The sequence below is a fragment of the Camelina sativa genome, chromosome 13 (assembly GCF_000633955.1).
Source record: "Camelina sativa cultivar DH55 chromosome 13, Cs, whole genome shotgun sequence".
Lineage (NCBI taxonomy): Eukaryota > Viridiplantae > Streptophyta > Magnoliopsida > Brassicales > Brassicaceae > Camelina > Camelina sativa.
Window position 1 is genome coordinate 22,064,469 of NC_025697.1, and position 15,115 is coordinate 22,079,583.

At 38.0% G+C, this 15,115-nt stretch overlaps 5 protein-coding genes, 1 long non-coding RNA gene and 1 pseudogene across 7 annotated transcripts in view; 4 read left to right on the top strand and 3 right to left on the bottom strand.

Moving 5' to 3' along the window:
* Positions 1–943, bottom strand: part of LOC104737466 (LEC14B protein-like) — a 4,428-nt gene extending 3,485 nt beyond the window's left edge. The window contains exons 1-2 of one of the 2 annotated variants that reach the window (XM_010457660.1): positions 868–943; positions 24–438 (exon numbers count right to left, since the gene is read on the bottom strand). In XM_010457660.1, the coding sequence (XP_010455962.1) occupies positions 24–378 (355 nt within the window). In that variant the 5' untranslated portion in view covers positions 379–438; positions 868–943. Of the gene's footprint in view, positions 1–23; positions 439–730; positions 842–867 lie in introns of those variants that run through there. The other variant, XM_010457661.2, reaches the window with a different exon arrangement.
* On the bottom strand, positions 1,385–3,142 carry LOC104737467 (F-box/kelch-repeat protein OR23). Its single transcript, XM_010457665.1, has one exon. It carries the CDS (start codon positions 2,980–2,982, stop codon positions 1,672–1,674), a length of 1,311 nt encoding a protein of 436 aa, XP_010455967.1. The 5' UTR covers positions 2,983–3,142; the 3' UTR covers positions 1,385–1,671.
* Positions 2,981–5,707, top strand: LOC109128405 (annotated as a pseudogene).
* Positions 7,667–8,086, top strand: LOC109124933 (probable 2-oxoglutarate-dependent dioxygenase AOP1.2). The gene has a single exon (XM_019234625.1). The coding sequence runs from the start codon at positions 7,682–7,684 to the stop codon at positions 8,084–8,086; it is 405 nt and encodes a 134-aa protein (XP_019090170.1). The 5' UTR covers positions 7,667–7,681.
* On the top strand, positions 8,297–10,254 carry LOC109128502. The gene is made up of 2 exons (XR_002034947.1): positions 8,297–8,888; positions 10,012–10,254. It is a non-coding gene; the product is annotated as an uncharacterized LOC109128502 (long non-coding RNA).
* Positions 10,463–11,287, top strand: LOC104737469 (probable 2-oxoglutarate-dependent dioxygenase AOP1). The gene is made up of 2 exons (XM_019235064.1): positions 10,463–10,794; positions 10,899–11,287. Exons 1-2 carry the CDS (start codon positions 10,504–10,506, stop codon positions 11,088–11,090), a joined length of 483 nt encoding a protein of 160 aa, XP_019090609.1. The 5' UTR covers positions 10,463–10,503; the 3' UTR covers positions 11,091–11,287.
* LOC104737468 (serine/threonine-protein phosphatase BSL1) overlaps positions 11,394–15,115 on the bottom strand; it is a 6,353-nt gene continuing 2,631 nt past the window's right edge. The window contains exons 9-21 of the mRNA XM_019235063.1: positions 14,977–15,058; positions 14,690–14,860; positions 14,312–14,483; positions 14,015–14,216; positions 13,649–13,819; positions 13,333–13,571; positions 13,168–13,252; positions 12,976–13,074; positions 12,691–12,890; positions 12,531–12,606; positions 12,303–12,438; positions 12,062–12,201; positions 11,394–11,686 (exon numbers count right to left, since the gene is read on the bottom strand). Of these exons, the coding sequence (XP_019090608.1) occupies positions 11,603–11,686; positions 12,062–12,201; positions 12,303–12,438; positions 12,531–12,606; positions 12,691–12,890; positions 12,976–13,074; positions 13,168–13,252; positions 13,333–13,571; positions 13,649–13,819; positions 14,015–14,216; positions 14,312–14,483; positions 14,690–14,860; positions 14,977–15,058 (1,857 nt within the window). The 3' untranslated portion in view covers positions 11,394–11,602. The remainder of the gene's footprint in view (positions 11,687–12,061; positions 12,202–12,302; positions 12,439–12,530; positions 12,607–12,690; positions 12,891–12,975; positions 13,075–13,167; positions 13,253–13,332; positions 13,572–13,648; positions 13,820–14,014; positions 14,217–14,311; positions 14,484–14,689; positions 14,861–14,976; positions 15,059–15,115) is intronic.

Consider the following 15,115-nt stretch of genomic DNA (forward strand, 5'->3'; position numbering starts at 1 on the left):
CATTTGATCAACAAGCCAAGGACCTTTAACAGGCAAATATCTGCTAAGCATATGGCAACAATCAGCGGCGGAGAACCTTCCTCTTCCAGAGAAATTACTTTCCCGACCAGCCAACATCCTCACAGTAGACACAGGTAACTGATGTCTCCCAGGGACTTCACGGCTAAACCGTTGATGAGGACTAGATCTCAATTTAGTAACCTGACTGATTTCATGGTCTAAATCTGGCAGATGTTCACTTGATCTTTGACTACCACTACTACTACCAACTCCACAAAAGTCTTTCCCACCAGCATCACAAAATTCGGCTTCTATCTCAAGTCTACTCATTGCATAACCCATTTCATCAGCATCAAACTCACTTGGTCCAAAAAACATTATAGAAGATAACTACCATTGATACAGTTTCATTCACAGTCACCTTGAACCATAGCTTGCCTGCAAAAGACCAGTAAAATGTTCAAACTTCATCAATCACATATTCACACACTAAAGCCCACTTTGCCATTATAAATCCAGTTATAAAAAAAAACTAAAATCAAAGAAAAACAATCTGAAGATTACGATACTACAGCTTCATCAATCATCGATTTAACAATCAACATAACGGAAATAACAAAAACCCCAATTCAAAAAAGAATCAAGTCGTCGTCTTTATCTGTGTAGTGAACAGCATCAACCCTAATTGTTCAAGCATCGAATTAGAAATGCACACAAAAGTTTAAATCACCAGAGACATGGAACGATCGAAAGAACCCAGAAACACTATCACTCCCCCCAATTTGAGAGCTTTGACCCTAAATCGGATCGCGAATTTGTACCGCTAACAAAAAAAATTTAAAAAGGTCAGGTTTTTAAGCTGAGTACCCCGTACGAACGAAGGAGACAATTCGTAACAGTATTACGCAAAATGTTGAATTTGTCGAAAAAACTTTTCGCCTTTNTAGTAGTGTGGTCACTTCCTAATCATTTGAGTATAATACTCCTATTTTTTAGTGTATCTTGTTTGATCAAACTTCATAATCTCATCTTAATGTATGTTTAAAACACCTCATCACATGGCCAACACTATATGTGGTACCACTCAATTCTGTGAACAAGTATGCAAATGCTACAATGACACATTACATACTACTTTTAGCTTCAATGTGTGGTCTGTATAACACAAACAAACACATCAATGTTTCGGTGATCAAATGGTAAGAGACTGTCTTGTCTTGTTCTATGATCACACACTTGCTTATGGTAGGAAACTGTCTTCAATATTATAACAAAATCTTTTTCCAAAAAAAAAAAAAGTGAAGTTATTGCAGAATCTGTTGTTAAGATTCACAGTCAAAAAGAGATTCCAAAAGTCTTGGATTTGAATAGTATATGGAAAAACTTAACTTGAACTGATAGATTAGAAAAAGAGTACCTGCAAATGTTGCATTGTTTTGCAGCTAGAGCAGTTTTATACAAAGCCATACTATAGTTTGTATTTACAATATAACAGAATACCCAAACATCATTTTTTTTTGTTTTGTTTTTCAACCTGTACACAGACAATGTGGGAAGGATATGCATAAGGCAAAAGAAACAGACACGATACTAACATTCATCAGAGCTTACACCATAAACAACAAATTTTATTCTAGACGATCATGAGATGAGAGGTTTTTTTAACACCTACTACAATCGGATGGTGCACATAACCGTGGTCCTGAAATCGAGTTGATGATTGAACGGTGGCTTTGTGACAACTGATCTCCAGGTTTTCTTCTTAGGATCATAGATATGAATCATCAAAGAACCAGCATTCCTGTGTTGTCTAGTATGCCTTGTGTCCATCAGGTTATAACCATCCAAAAGAATCATAACATGTAGTTCACCGTTCAGGGCAACGAAACCAACTGGTTTGTCATAATGAGCTTTCTTAGGCACACCAGACTCTCTTCTCCACCGATTCGAACCAATCTCATACCTAAGAATCCGTTCCTTATCCAACATGAAGAACACAGGCTTACCACAATCAACAGCAACAATCTTCCCTAGCTTAGGTCTCTCTTCTTCTCCCCACATATCCCCAACAAGCCTCCATTTCTCACCACTCAAATCCATCACTGCAGCGTCTTTATAGTACTCATCAACAGGAAGAATCCCAGAGACAGTCCTTGATCTGCCATATCCACCCATCACCCAAAATTCTCTCTCTTTCTCCTTATCATCATCCTCATTATTCCCAACCAAGAACCCAACACATCCTGCTCTAAACCTAGGCAACTCATCCATCTCTCTCCACTCATCTTTCTCAACATCATACATCTCAACCGAACTCATTCTGCTTCCCGCAGCACCAAACAACGTGTGCCGTGATCCTCCTCCCGCCACAATGATCCGATCAGACAAACCGGTCATCGCAGCACAAGCGAAGCTTCCTCGCGGAGACAACATCGGAGAGAGCCGTTCCCAAACAGATTTCGCGAAACTGTAACGGAACACAGAAGAAGTAGGCAAAGGCACATCAAGAGGATAAGACCTAGTATCGAAAGCAGAGCCACCGAGAACGTAAACGCAGGGACCAATAGAGACGGCTACGAAATTGCAGAGACCGTAAACGTGAGGGTTACAAGGCAAGAGAGGAAGCGGTCTCCATGAAAGAGTCACGGGATCGAAGAGAAACGGAGGCGAAATCGAAGGATCCTGAGGGAAGATACAGAGGAGATGCGAGAGATTGTGGCCGTATCTGTTGTCTCGGCCATGGCGGAGTGAAATTAGGGTTTTGGAAGAGAGGAAAGCGTACCATGATTTACAAGTGGATTTGAGACGAGAGATGTGAGGGTAAGGGACGAAGGAGAGGATCAGCCTCGCGACGTCGTTGGATAAGCCTGGAATCAAAGTCAAGCTAGGATCGATACGAGGCTTAGGCCGAGGAAACGAAGATCGAGACGACGACGAAGAAGACGAACACTGTAACCGTGACGAGAATATAGGTAGAGGCATGATTAAAGAAGAAACTCCGGCGAGATTTGTTAGTGGAATGATCGATTCAATGATGAGTGAGACAGAATCATCATCGGAAATGAGTAAAATAGACTGATTCTCTGATTCTTCTTCTTCTTCTTCGGCTGAGAGAAACCAAAAAAACAAAAAACAAATCTGATTTTTTAATTTCAAGTTTGAAAGGATCTCTCTCTTTGTCTTTGTTTCCCTTTCTATTTTTTTTTAACTCCACGTGGATTTGTGTGATTGGTTAAGATATAGATAAGTTAATTACAGTACTTATTACTCTTTTCTTGGGCAAACAATTACTGTACTAATTACTCTAATAATTAAAACGTCAATGCAAATATTTTTAATTAATTAATTGAATTGGAAAGCTCATTTATTCAACTACGAAAATGCGTTAATTGAACAGTTCGAAATGTATTTAACATTTTAAGAGCAAACAACACAAAATAAATCACATTTGTTGGAGGTGGGTTTCGCCGATCTAAAGCCTGTGTGTTAAGCCCATTAATTGGTGGGTTACGTGGGTTTTTGGGCCGGCAACAAGTCAAATGGTTGAGGGAATCTCGGGGAGATCGCGGATGAATGGAGAGATAGCTTCGGAGTAAATCCAAGGATCCTCGTTGTACCTTTATAATTTAAATACTTTGAGACAGTATGTGTAGATACACATGTAACGAGATACACAAAAACATCAATATAAATCCAATTCGTCGTTTCTTCACTGTTCTTGTCGACTTCCACTCAAAGCCTGCCCCAAATCTTTTTTAATCAACAAGCAAATTAGATTGTGGTTTTTAGCACCTACAACATTGTACTAATTACACTTTTGAATTATTAAAAATGCATTTATTTTCTGTTGTTTGCTCTTAAGACGCGATAGTGCTTAAAAAGCTAGCTTGGGTTTCTCAATATCCAAATCTATATAACATTATGAATTATTGAATATCATAATCTGGTCGAATGTGAATAATGGGCTTAATTTGGGCTTTACTACGTAAGAAATTAAGTCCTTTCGGGTGCAAAATGGTGGTAAGTTAACAATTTCTCTCATACGATAACTATAGAATGATCTAAAAGTCCTTATTAGTGAAATGAACGCAGTCTTGGACTTGGGAGAGTCCTCACTTCAAAACCCTACCTGTTAATTTGAGCTTCCTGCTGGTTCTACAATTTTTTTTTTTCCGCGAGAGATAGATGAGTGGAAGCTGAGGACTTTCATGAATCCATTCTTCTTTCAATTCTGGTGCAATCGATATACGTTTGGATTTTATTTTAGAAAGAAACTGATCATGCATGTCCAAAAAACAAAAAATTATTAAAACCATGCATGTTGAAACTAGCTAGAAGAGCAACTGATTATTTGTAGTACTTGTTGTGTTGGATTATAAATATCTAAAGAGACGAAGTTGGGTCTACGTCATATCAATAACAACATCGTACGTCACGATACTTTATCAGCATCATACTGAAAGTTACGAGCGAAGAGGAGTGAAGCCATCTTAGGAGTTAGGATTCTTTTTCATCCTTTTGGTTTATATATATGTGAGACCTTTTACTTGATTAATTTGGCAATATAATCAACACAATCACACAAATATAACAACAAATAAGATCATTTTACGACCAAATGTATTTTTAAAACTGGAGTTTTCACATATATATATATATATATATATATATATATATATATACCTGATACTCATGTAACCCTTTGGCCATAGTTGTAGATTAAATTCGTAAGCATTCTCCAAAATATTAGCATCGTTGATCCCAAAACTCTCGGAGAGATCATTATGAGTTGAATATCCAACACAAGGTTTCGTCCCCACATTTTTCTTTGTTTTGTTTCTGTTGGCAATTCGAAAAGCTCTTCCATGGCCTCTAAAAGCGACTCATGATGCCCCATTAACACTTGATGTTCGTAAAGCTCTAGAAGACTACGGTTGTTTCCAAGCTTCCTTTGACAAAGTGTCAGCGGAGCTGAAGAAGTCTGCTTTTGAAGCCGTGGAAGAGCTTTTCAAGTTGCCGATTCAGACCAGACAGAGAAACGTGTCTACGAAACCCTTCATGACGCTAATGTTTTGGACAAGGTCAACGACTTTACTCAACAATTATGGCCTGATCATGGGAACAAGAGTATTAGGTAATGAATGTGAAGTCAACCTTTTTATTATCTATTTTGGCATAATAATAACATATATAAACGCTTATTGAAATAGCGAGACGTTACACCAGTTCTCGGAGAACATGATCACGATACTTCATCAGCACGAAGTTGATGGTCTCGAAGTGAAGACCAAAGGCAAAAAATGGATCAAAGTGAAACCATCTCAAGATCATTTCCTCGTTATGGTTGGAGATTCTCTATGTGTAAGTCCTAACTTCATCTTTTTTTATTTTTTTTCCTAACACACACACTTCTTAATTAATTCGAAAATAAGCAATCATATCCTTGTTAATGTTGCAAGGACTTTTGAATGGTCGAGTGTTTCCTCCATATCACCGAGTCATGATGATGGGAAAGAAGACAAGGTATTCGACTGCGCTGTTCTCAGTTCCAAAATCAGAAATCATCATAGATTCACCAGAAGAGCTTGACGACGAAGAAAATCCGCGTATATTCAAACCTTATGAATACATTGAGTTTCTTCACTTCTTGAGCACAGAAGCTGGAGGTGGCGCTCAATCAACTCTTCATGCTTTTGCTGCCCTCTGAAACACTTGATTTTATCAGAAATAATCAATAATAATGTATGAATGCATAACTTCGTGTTTGTTTTTGCGGGGTTATAGACTAATTTATACCAATCCCAAAAAAAAACAAATTTTTATGTTTACTATTTTTTTGGCTATCCTTACTCAATATGTCTTCACATGCATACTCATACACAAGAAAATTAATAACTCATCGTCACTATGAAGAGTATTTTTTCTTTTAAGAAGAAAAGCAACGAAAAAAATTAAAAATACCATTCTCATTCTCTGGTGTTATAACGGGTTATATATATATTACACATGTGTGGCACAGGATATGAACACTGCAAATTCTGAAACATAAAATCTTGCTATACTTGTATAGAGTTGGTACCAAAATCCAATGGTTGTTACTTTCATGAATTGGAAGCAGAAACCGGGACACACAATCAGATTCAAATGTACGCAAGTGAGCTCCTGTCAAAATCTATCCCATCCTCAAGAACTCTAGTTTACTAATCAAGAACACTCATCATCGTGAATAGATAGATAAAGATGAGATAAACAACTTTGTAGAAGAAATCAAATGCAAAAACTAAATGGATTAAGATATATTTTGATTACAAAATCATAAACGTTTTTTGGTGGGTACACATAAAACTCTAGGATCAAAGCTAAATCTTTTGGGTTAAGGCATAAAAGTCTATATATAGCAAAACATAGAAAACCCTAAAACATCAAACGACAAAATATAGAGGCAGTTCAGGAACCCTTCTCACACGCGCCTTCAGTCGGAAACCCGGACGTCGGTTTAAGAGCATCGATCGAGTCAGAGTCTAGGATGTCTGATCGAGTGGCGGCTTGAGATCGTCGATCGAGTGGCGGCTTGAGATCGTCGATCGAGTGGCAGCTTGAAAGTGTCGATCGAGTGGCAGCTTTAAAAGTGTTGTCTGGGAGTTGCTGATCGAGTCGTGTCTTGAGGGTGCTCAGGAGCCCTCCTGGGACGTATTGGTCGATTCGCTGCTAACATGTCCGATTGAGTGGGAGCTCTCCTTTGCGTGCAGGTCGAGTCAGAAATATGGGAGTACATTCATCTAATAAAATGGTGATAACTCTTGAACCACGCTTCCGATTGGCTTGTAATAAACGGCATTGGAGAGATGACTCAATTCCTTACAACTTTGATGAATACTTCAAAAGCTGAATCCCAAAGTAAAATATTCACTTGACTCGATCAAAGACGTGGAAGGTTGGATCGCTGGGTAGTGTAGATCAAGTCGCTGGACTGCTTTTCTGCTTCCTGTTTGCTTTTGATGGTTTGGACATCTCTTAAAACACCTGAAACAATTCCAATATGTAAGATGCATGGAAGACCAATGCAAAGACTACCTAGATATGCATATTATGCAGAAGAGACTAAAAACAATGCAAAACAATGAGTTAAGAAAACAAAATGAATGACAAATGCATGATGAAAGAGCGTAAAATATATACATATCAATTACTTCATTTAGTTTTGTGATACAAAATAAATGATACAACATATCTGTTTTTTTGTAGTGAGATATTCAAGAATAAGAGTAATTAAGGCCGATCAATGAAACATGGTATACCAATATTGTTTCCAAAATTGTTGGTAAAAAAATGAGCGGAACAGAGTCGTTCTCAGTTGAAATATACAAATCTTGGTTGAACGTTCGAAGAATACAATTGAAACGAACAAAAAGAATCTCAGAGTTGATATCATTAAGCCATATACCTTGCAAGCAGCACCGTACGTAACGGTTGTTATTAATGGTGGACATATATGACAACACACGCAATAATTGCATAATACTATATAAGTTAGTCAGCTAACAACTGTCATCACATACTAATTACAGAGCACTAGTTAAAGAATTACGTTTCGTCAAACCAATTTGGTATTTATTAGGCCAATTTTACAAAAGCAACGAAAAAGAAGAACACCTAAAAAGAAAAATCTCAGAATCAAGAAATGGATTCATCAGACTCTGTTCTTCCTCTTGACGTTTCTGTTCATCTCCCAGTTATCGATTTCTCAGACAAAACCCTAAAACCAGGAAGCTCGAAGTGGGAGGAAGTAAAGATTGATGTCCGTAAAGCTCTAGAAGACTACGGTTGTTTCCAAGCTTCCTTTGACAAAGTGTCAGCGGAGCTGAAGAAGTCTGCTTTTGAAGCCGTGGAAGAGCTTTTCAAGTTGCCGATTCAGACCAGACAGAGAAACGTGTCTACGAAACCCTTCCATGGGTATCTTTCTCACAATCTTTATCAGAGTTTTGGGATCGATGACGCTAATGTTTTGGACAAGGTCAACGACTTTACTCAACAGTTATGGCCTGATCATGGGAACAAGAGTATTAGAGCATCATTACTCGAGTAATTTAGTGGGTTACTCTTAATTTTGGGCCCAAAATTATATTATAAAACCAATATTTGAGTCCAATACGCTGAGGATCTATTCTATAGGAAGGTTTGGTAGCAACCCCTTGAGCAACGATACGTGTCATATTGTGATTGGTAAACTGATAAATATAAAAGGTATTTTTTTTTCTTCACATTTTTTTCATTCTTTCTCGACCTCTCTCTTTTCTTTCTCCTCTCTCTCGTTCGTGGGAGATAAATCGTGAATCGACAGTCATCGGAAAAACCAACCGATTAACATCATATCGTTGATTTATCCGGCTAAATCTCGATGATTTTGGGATAAACGGAGGGTGATTGGAGATTGTATTGGCCTAACCCAGCCTATTAGGGTTTGTCACTTCGGTTCTCACGATTTGGCGACGGCGAAGGTTCCACAGTGGTGGGACAACGATGGCGGAGGAGTGGTGGGACAACAGCGGATGTCCGACGAGGTCCACCGTCTAACGAATTGGAGAGATACGGTTCGTCTTCTGATCTATGTTTTTTTGTGTTTCTGTAATTCATCTTCGTATGGTCTTTAATTATTAGGGTTTCGTATTAATTCGATTGCTTGTTAGAATTGTTAATCTTTGCTGTCGATTTGACTTATTAGGCATCGATTGTGAGATTAATTTGATGTTCTTGATGACTTGTGTTATTGATGTTTAACAAGATTGTCTTGTTTTCTGCGAGATTCTCATGAACTGGATATAGCGGTTAAATGATGAAGAGTGGTGTTGATGAAGTGGTTTACCGGTTGGACAGTCAAAATTGATAAGGTATGGACCTATAACTATCATATGTTGTTGTTAGGTTTTGACTATGATGTGATTGGGATGAATTAGTTGGTTTTATTGTTCTTGTTCTGTTTTGTTAATCTTTCTGTTATAGATTGTTCTTGTTCTTGTTCTAACTGTGAGTTCTTGTTCTAGTTCAGATTACATATTAATTGTTCTTGTTTTGTTTTGATAAAACTGTGAGTTCTTGTTCTAGTTTGACGTTTTTTATAAATAATTGTGCTAAAAGGTATGATTTGGGATGTTTTGCCGTGTCCTGTTTTTTTTTTTTTGCTCAAGTGTTTTAAAATATTTTGGAAACCCGATTGTTGTTCTTGTTCTTGTCTGTTTCTAGTTTGAATAAAAAGCATAATTACACTTTAAACATCCTTTTTTAGTTAAACATAAGCTTTCATTAAACACAAACAATGTCTCCTAGAAATCTTTATCGTTTGTCATCGGATAATTATGTTGATCTTTTGAATTCTCAAATAGATCCCAACGTTTCTGATAATCCTAACCCTCCACATTCTACTCAATCCTCTCATCCTATTCAATTTAGCAACCCATTCTCTTCTCAGCCACCCCACTTTACCTCAACATTCTCTTTACAATAACGACATGAAGAAGCCAATTATGCTTGGACATTGCTGGAGGGAGCTGAAGCACGATCAGAAATGGATCACAGAAGAATGTAACCACAAGTGGACTAAGCTTGCATCTGAGACTACTACTACGAGCAATGATGGATCTGAGAAGAGGCCTCCGGGTGTTAAAGCTACAAAGAACAAAGGGAAGAAACCGACTGTTAGTATTGATGTTGAGGATGGTTCTGTCCATAGGTTAGATAAGATCATTGCAATGAAGGATCAAGAACAAGCTGCTAAAGAGAGGCACGGCAAGATGAGATTGCTAGACAGCTTAGTTAACAAGAGTGAACTAACACCCGCTGAAGTGCTACTTAGAGACAAACTAGTAGATCAAATGTTGACAAACATTTAGGTTTCAATTCTTTTGATTTGTTATGTTTAACTCTTGTGTGTCTTTCTCATGTTGTCACCATTCTATGTCTCTCATGTCTGTATGTTTTGTTGTGATTAACTCTACTTGTATTCTTTTGTTTCAGGTTTCTCATGAAATGTAGCTGTGGACAGTCACGTGAAGAGAAGAAATTGTCTTGTTGTGGAACATGTCACGGATTTGGGATGTTTTGTTGATGTGAAGGGTTATGTCTAAATGGCTTTTGATGTTTGTAAGGAGTGTATGGCTTTTGATGGTTGTAAGGATTGTATGGCTTTTGTAAGGGTTATGTCTAAATGATTGAGTAACCTTCTTTTGGGTTCTCTAGTAATAGGGTGATTTTGCTTAAGTTTCTCTTAGAATTATGTTACTTAATTTAGTATTAATTATATAATTAATTAATATGAGAGTAACTATAGTGGGTTACTCCACTAATGATGGTCTTAGGTAATGAATGTGAAGTCAACCTTTTTATTATTATTTATTTTTGCATAATAATAACATATTGATTCATAAACGCAATTTTCTCGAATATTTGTGTTATTGAAATAGCGAGACGTTACTCCAATTCTCGGAGAAATTCTCTGAATTGGATGTAATGGTGAGAAGAATGATAATGGAGAGTTTTGAGTTAGAGAAATACATTGATGGGCATCTTAATTCTACATATAATACTCTTCGAATGATGGAGTATACAATACCTCCTCTTCTTGATGCTGATGACGAGGAGTCAAAGGTAGGTTTGCGTGCTCATACCGATAAGAACATGATCACGATACTTCATCAGCACGAAGTTGATGGTCTCGAAGTGAAGACCAAGGACGAAAAATGGATCAAAGTGAAACCATCTCATGATTATTTCCTCGTTATGGTTGGAGATTCTCTATGTGTAAGTCCTAACTTCCATCTTTTTTTTTTTTTTTTTTTCCTAACAAACACACACTTCTTAAGTAATTCGAGGTTAAGCAATCATATCCTTGTTAATGTTGCAAGGCAATTTTGAATGGTCGAGTGTTTTGTCCATATCACCGAGTCATGATGATGGGAAAGAAGAAAAGGTATTCGACTGCGTTGTTCTCAGTTCCAAAACCAGAAGTCATCATTGTTCACCAGAAGAGCTTGTCGACGAAGAACATCCGCGTATATTCAAACCCTATGAATACAAAGAGTTTCTTCACTTCTTGACCACAGAAGCTGGACGTAGCGCTCAATCAGCTCTTCATGCTTTTGCTGCCCTCTGAAACACTTGATTTATCAGAAATAATCAATAATGTATGAATGCACAACTTCGTGTTTGTTATGCGGGGTTATGGTTACTATTTTTTTTGGCTATCCTTAATATGTCTTCACATGCATACTCAAGACATAAGAAATTTAATAACTCATCGTCACTATGAAGAGTATTTTTTTTTTTTCCAGAAGAATAGCAACGATATATATTTTTTTTTTCAGAAGAAAAGCAACGATATATTTTTTTTTTTTCAGAAGAAAAGCAACGAGGGAAAAAAATTAAAAATACCATTCTCATTCTCTGGTGTTATAACGGGTTATATATATATTACACATGTGTGGCACAGGATATGAACACTGCAAATTCTGAAACATAAAATCTTGCTATACTTGTATAGAGTTGGTACCAAAATCCAATGGTTGTTACTTTCATGAATAGGAAGCAGAAACCCGGAACACAATCAGATTCAAATGTACGCAAGCGAGCTTCTGTCAAAATCTGGCTGTGGCCTGCCTCTTGTTGGAGTCGGCGGTCTCTGGATATTCAGCTCCTGCAACAGATTAAAATTGTGCACTTATGGGTTCAGTGTCTGGTTCGTAGCTACATAAACTAACTCTACTAGGACTGTCCGTTCTTCTACGCAAAAAAAGTGAAGATTTTTAGGGACTTTATTGGTATCTGTAGATCACATAAACTAACTACCAACTACGACTGAGTTGCTCAGTTCGTGGCCGAAACAAAGACATTATGCTACACTTGTACATACTAGGAAAATGCCTTTTATTGTTCCAACTATATGTGTTTCTAGGAACAAGACAAAGACAGTCTCCTACACTAAGGGCGGGGTTCTTGTGATGGTAGTCAAGGTGTTGATGTATGGATCTGAATTTACTTGGAACAGAATAAGTAGTCAAAGTGCTGTTACCTGCATCCAAGCATCGTCTCCAGAATGTTCTGGAGAATTCTCCGGAGATAAGATGGGAGGTGGAAGAGGATGAATTAACTTAGGAACAATCACTAATCCTCTGCCAACCACCAATATAGCTCCCGCATTGTTCGCAGTTCCTGTTTAGAAAAAGTATCACAATGTTTTTATTTCTTGCCTATCCAAGAGTACAAACATAGATACAAGATGAAGTTTTTTGACGAGTTTTGTTTCTCCTCACCGCAGTAATTTGTGGCGGAGAAAAGCGTAATCAATTGTCCCTGTGCAAATCTTTCAAATCCATCCATTACACATTCATGGGCCCTAATAATTAGCTGCAGTTTATTCTTCTTACAGAATTCTGTGACTCTATCAGGCTGCAATATCAAGACTACGCCTTCAGTGACTGGCCCCCAATTTTAAAATATTAATGTAAAACGACAATAAGAGCGAATAAAGTTTTTTTTACCCCAAACGTGACAAGACCAGGTCCTCTGGCATTTGGTCTTAAACCCTCGATACTATCGTTCTCTGTAGGATCAGACCTGTACTTAGAAATATGTTAGTATGACTCAGGGATGTAAGAAATAGTGATCCATATGAAAGCAGGACCAGATAGGGTGGATTACCATAATAAATCCATCAGTACAAGGGATCCAGCGTCCATCGTTATGGGCCTTTCAATCTTCTCGATCTGTTCCACTGAACTGATTGACCTCCCAATTCCACCATGCATACATATAATTTTGTTCTCAATAAGTGCAGCGAGAGGAAGATAATTGAAAAGTTGGTTAAATCTTGTCCATGCCCAGATGCCATCATTCTCTCCCTGGTAAAAAGTACAGAGCAGGCTTAGTCTAAGCAGAAATAGCTAGCGACATAGAAATTGTATATGTCTGCAGAGAGGCAAGTACCATTCTTTCTATGCATTCAAGACGGAAACCAAATAGTGCATTAATGTCAGCAGCCTCGTGATTTCCACGAATCAAGTGAACATTCTCCGGATATTCAATCTGCAACAGGAATATCTCAGAACAATAAAACCAAAAGGCACAATTCGAATGACACTAGTAATATGGGTGATGTGAAATGAGGCACCGTCTTGCCTTCAATGCTAGCAGCAAAGTTATCGTTTCCAGGCTGTGTTGTCCTCGGTCAACGTAATCTCCCAAAAATAAATAGTCAATATACCTGAAGCAAGCACGTTTAAATAGTTCAGTGAATATTTTTGAGCAAAACTCCACGTTGTTCAATCATTTGCTTAAACTTACGTGATATCACCAGCTGTTGAGGGAAATCCATATTCATCAAACAACCGCATTAAATCACCAAATTGCCCATGGAGATCTCCGAAGACTTTAATAGGAGCTTTTAGCTGAAGAACCGTTTGTTCATGCATAAATATTTGTTCAGCAGCATAACAGAGTTCGCCAACTTCGTAAGAATCCAAGAAAAACTTCCTATTGCCAGGAGGTTTCCAGTTTCGAGGTCTCAACAACGCAGAAATGACCTACAAACAACAACATATTAGTAGGTGTTAACTGCGACAGTGTCTAGGTTGATGATAAGAATGCACAAGAGTGATACCTTTTTATGTAGGCCTTGAGGAGACTTTTGTCTAGTGAACTTCTTGGTGGGTTGTGGCACATCGCTATTATTCATGGGAACCATCCGCCGGCTCTCATTCTGAAACTGATCCAAGCTTAACTGTCTTACCATACCGCCCAGACTGCCAACTGTCTCTTTTGCTACCACAACCTACAAAAATGAGATACTTTGGTAATCAAATAGGTTAAAGACTAGAAATAATCATATAACAGTTATTAAAGCATTCACTATGTTGGAAAGTATTTCGAACTAAGCAACCAATATGTGTAAGCCATAAAAAAAAACGTTCCATAAGAAAATAAAATAAACACAAAGACAGAAATATAATTTTAGGGATAAACGTACAGCTCTTGGATGAAGCCTGACATCTCCTTCAGTTTCAGTACCATCGGTAGTAGATTCTACAGTTGGCGAGTTGGCATCAGAGGTAGAGGGTTCTTCATCCAGAGTACCAGATCCTAATTGTGCTGCTCGCCAAACAGAGCTAGCAACCTCTGCTTCAGCTGCAGAAGCCTCCGTCAATTTCTCCAATGAATTTTCGTCCAAGCTGATATTGTTAAAGAGAAACGAAAGATAAGTCATGCTCAAACAACTAGACATAGATAAGCACAAACCAAAAAGAGTGTAAGAAATGGGATAGACCTCAGTCCCTCAGACATGGGGGTGGCTGGTTCAAAGCCGGTAGGAGGTCGTGCAGCATAAGAAAACCTAGGAGTAGAGCTTTGTTGGGTTCTATCAGATGCTAGCAAAGGAGAACTGATGTCTGACTGGAATGTTGAATTTTCAGCGACTAGAAAATCGTCAAGCAACACATCTGTGCGGAAAGAAAATTACAGCAATCATCATATAGTGAGAAATAGTTAGATGACTTAAGGAATTGACTTAAACTATGAGATATGAGAAATGTAAGTGTACCAAAGAATCAATTTGGCCAAGTTAGGAATCTTGAAACAAGAAGACTATATGTACCGCAATAAACTTACGCATCTTGTTATTTTAAAAGAAAAATATCAGGCTAACCTCCTCTAAGACCACCATGCACATAAATACGGATGCCAACTGATGCGGCGCCATGGCGACAGCGTCGCATAAGTTCAAAAGACGGATCTTGATCGATTTGTCCCTTGTTGCCGCGTGCAGAAGTAACTTGCCCATTTCTATCCAACCATACACCGGCAGCAGTATCAAGCACTGGGAGAAGAAAGATTCCAAAACAGTTAGAAAGAGCAAAAATGGAGAACAGGGACCCTCATCTCCGGAAAAGGCTTGTGAAACAAAATCCACACAAAACAGCCATTGAGCATTACCAGCAACAGATGATTCAGCGTCTATTACACGGCCTCCTCTCAGAACACCTCCACTAACATGTAATCTTGCACCTACAAAAACCTGATAAGAAAAGCAATCAAGGAACTCATTGCAATGGCATTGTAAATGAAAATCAAA

Excerpts from the sequence above, each read along its gene's own strand:
- LOC104737469 (XM_019235064.1), top strand. The coding sequence starts at position 10,504 with ATGGTGAGAAGAATGATAATGGAGAGTTTTGAGTTAGAGAAATACATT. Across the intron at positions 10,795-10,898 it reads TGGTTGGAGATTCTCTATGT|GCAATTTTGAATGGTCGAGT; the intron begins GTAAGTCCTAAC and ends TAATGTTGCAAG.
- LOC104737467 (XM_010457665.1), bottom strand. The coding sequence starts at position 2,982 with ATGCCTCTACCTATATTCTCGTCACGGTTACAGTGTTCGTCTTCTTCG.
- LOC109124933 (XM_019234625.1), top strand. The coding sequence starts at position 7,682 with ATGGATTCATCAGACTCTGTTCTTCCTCTTGACGTTTCTGTTCATCTC.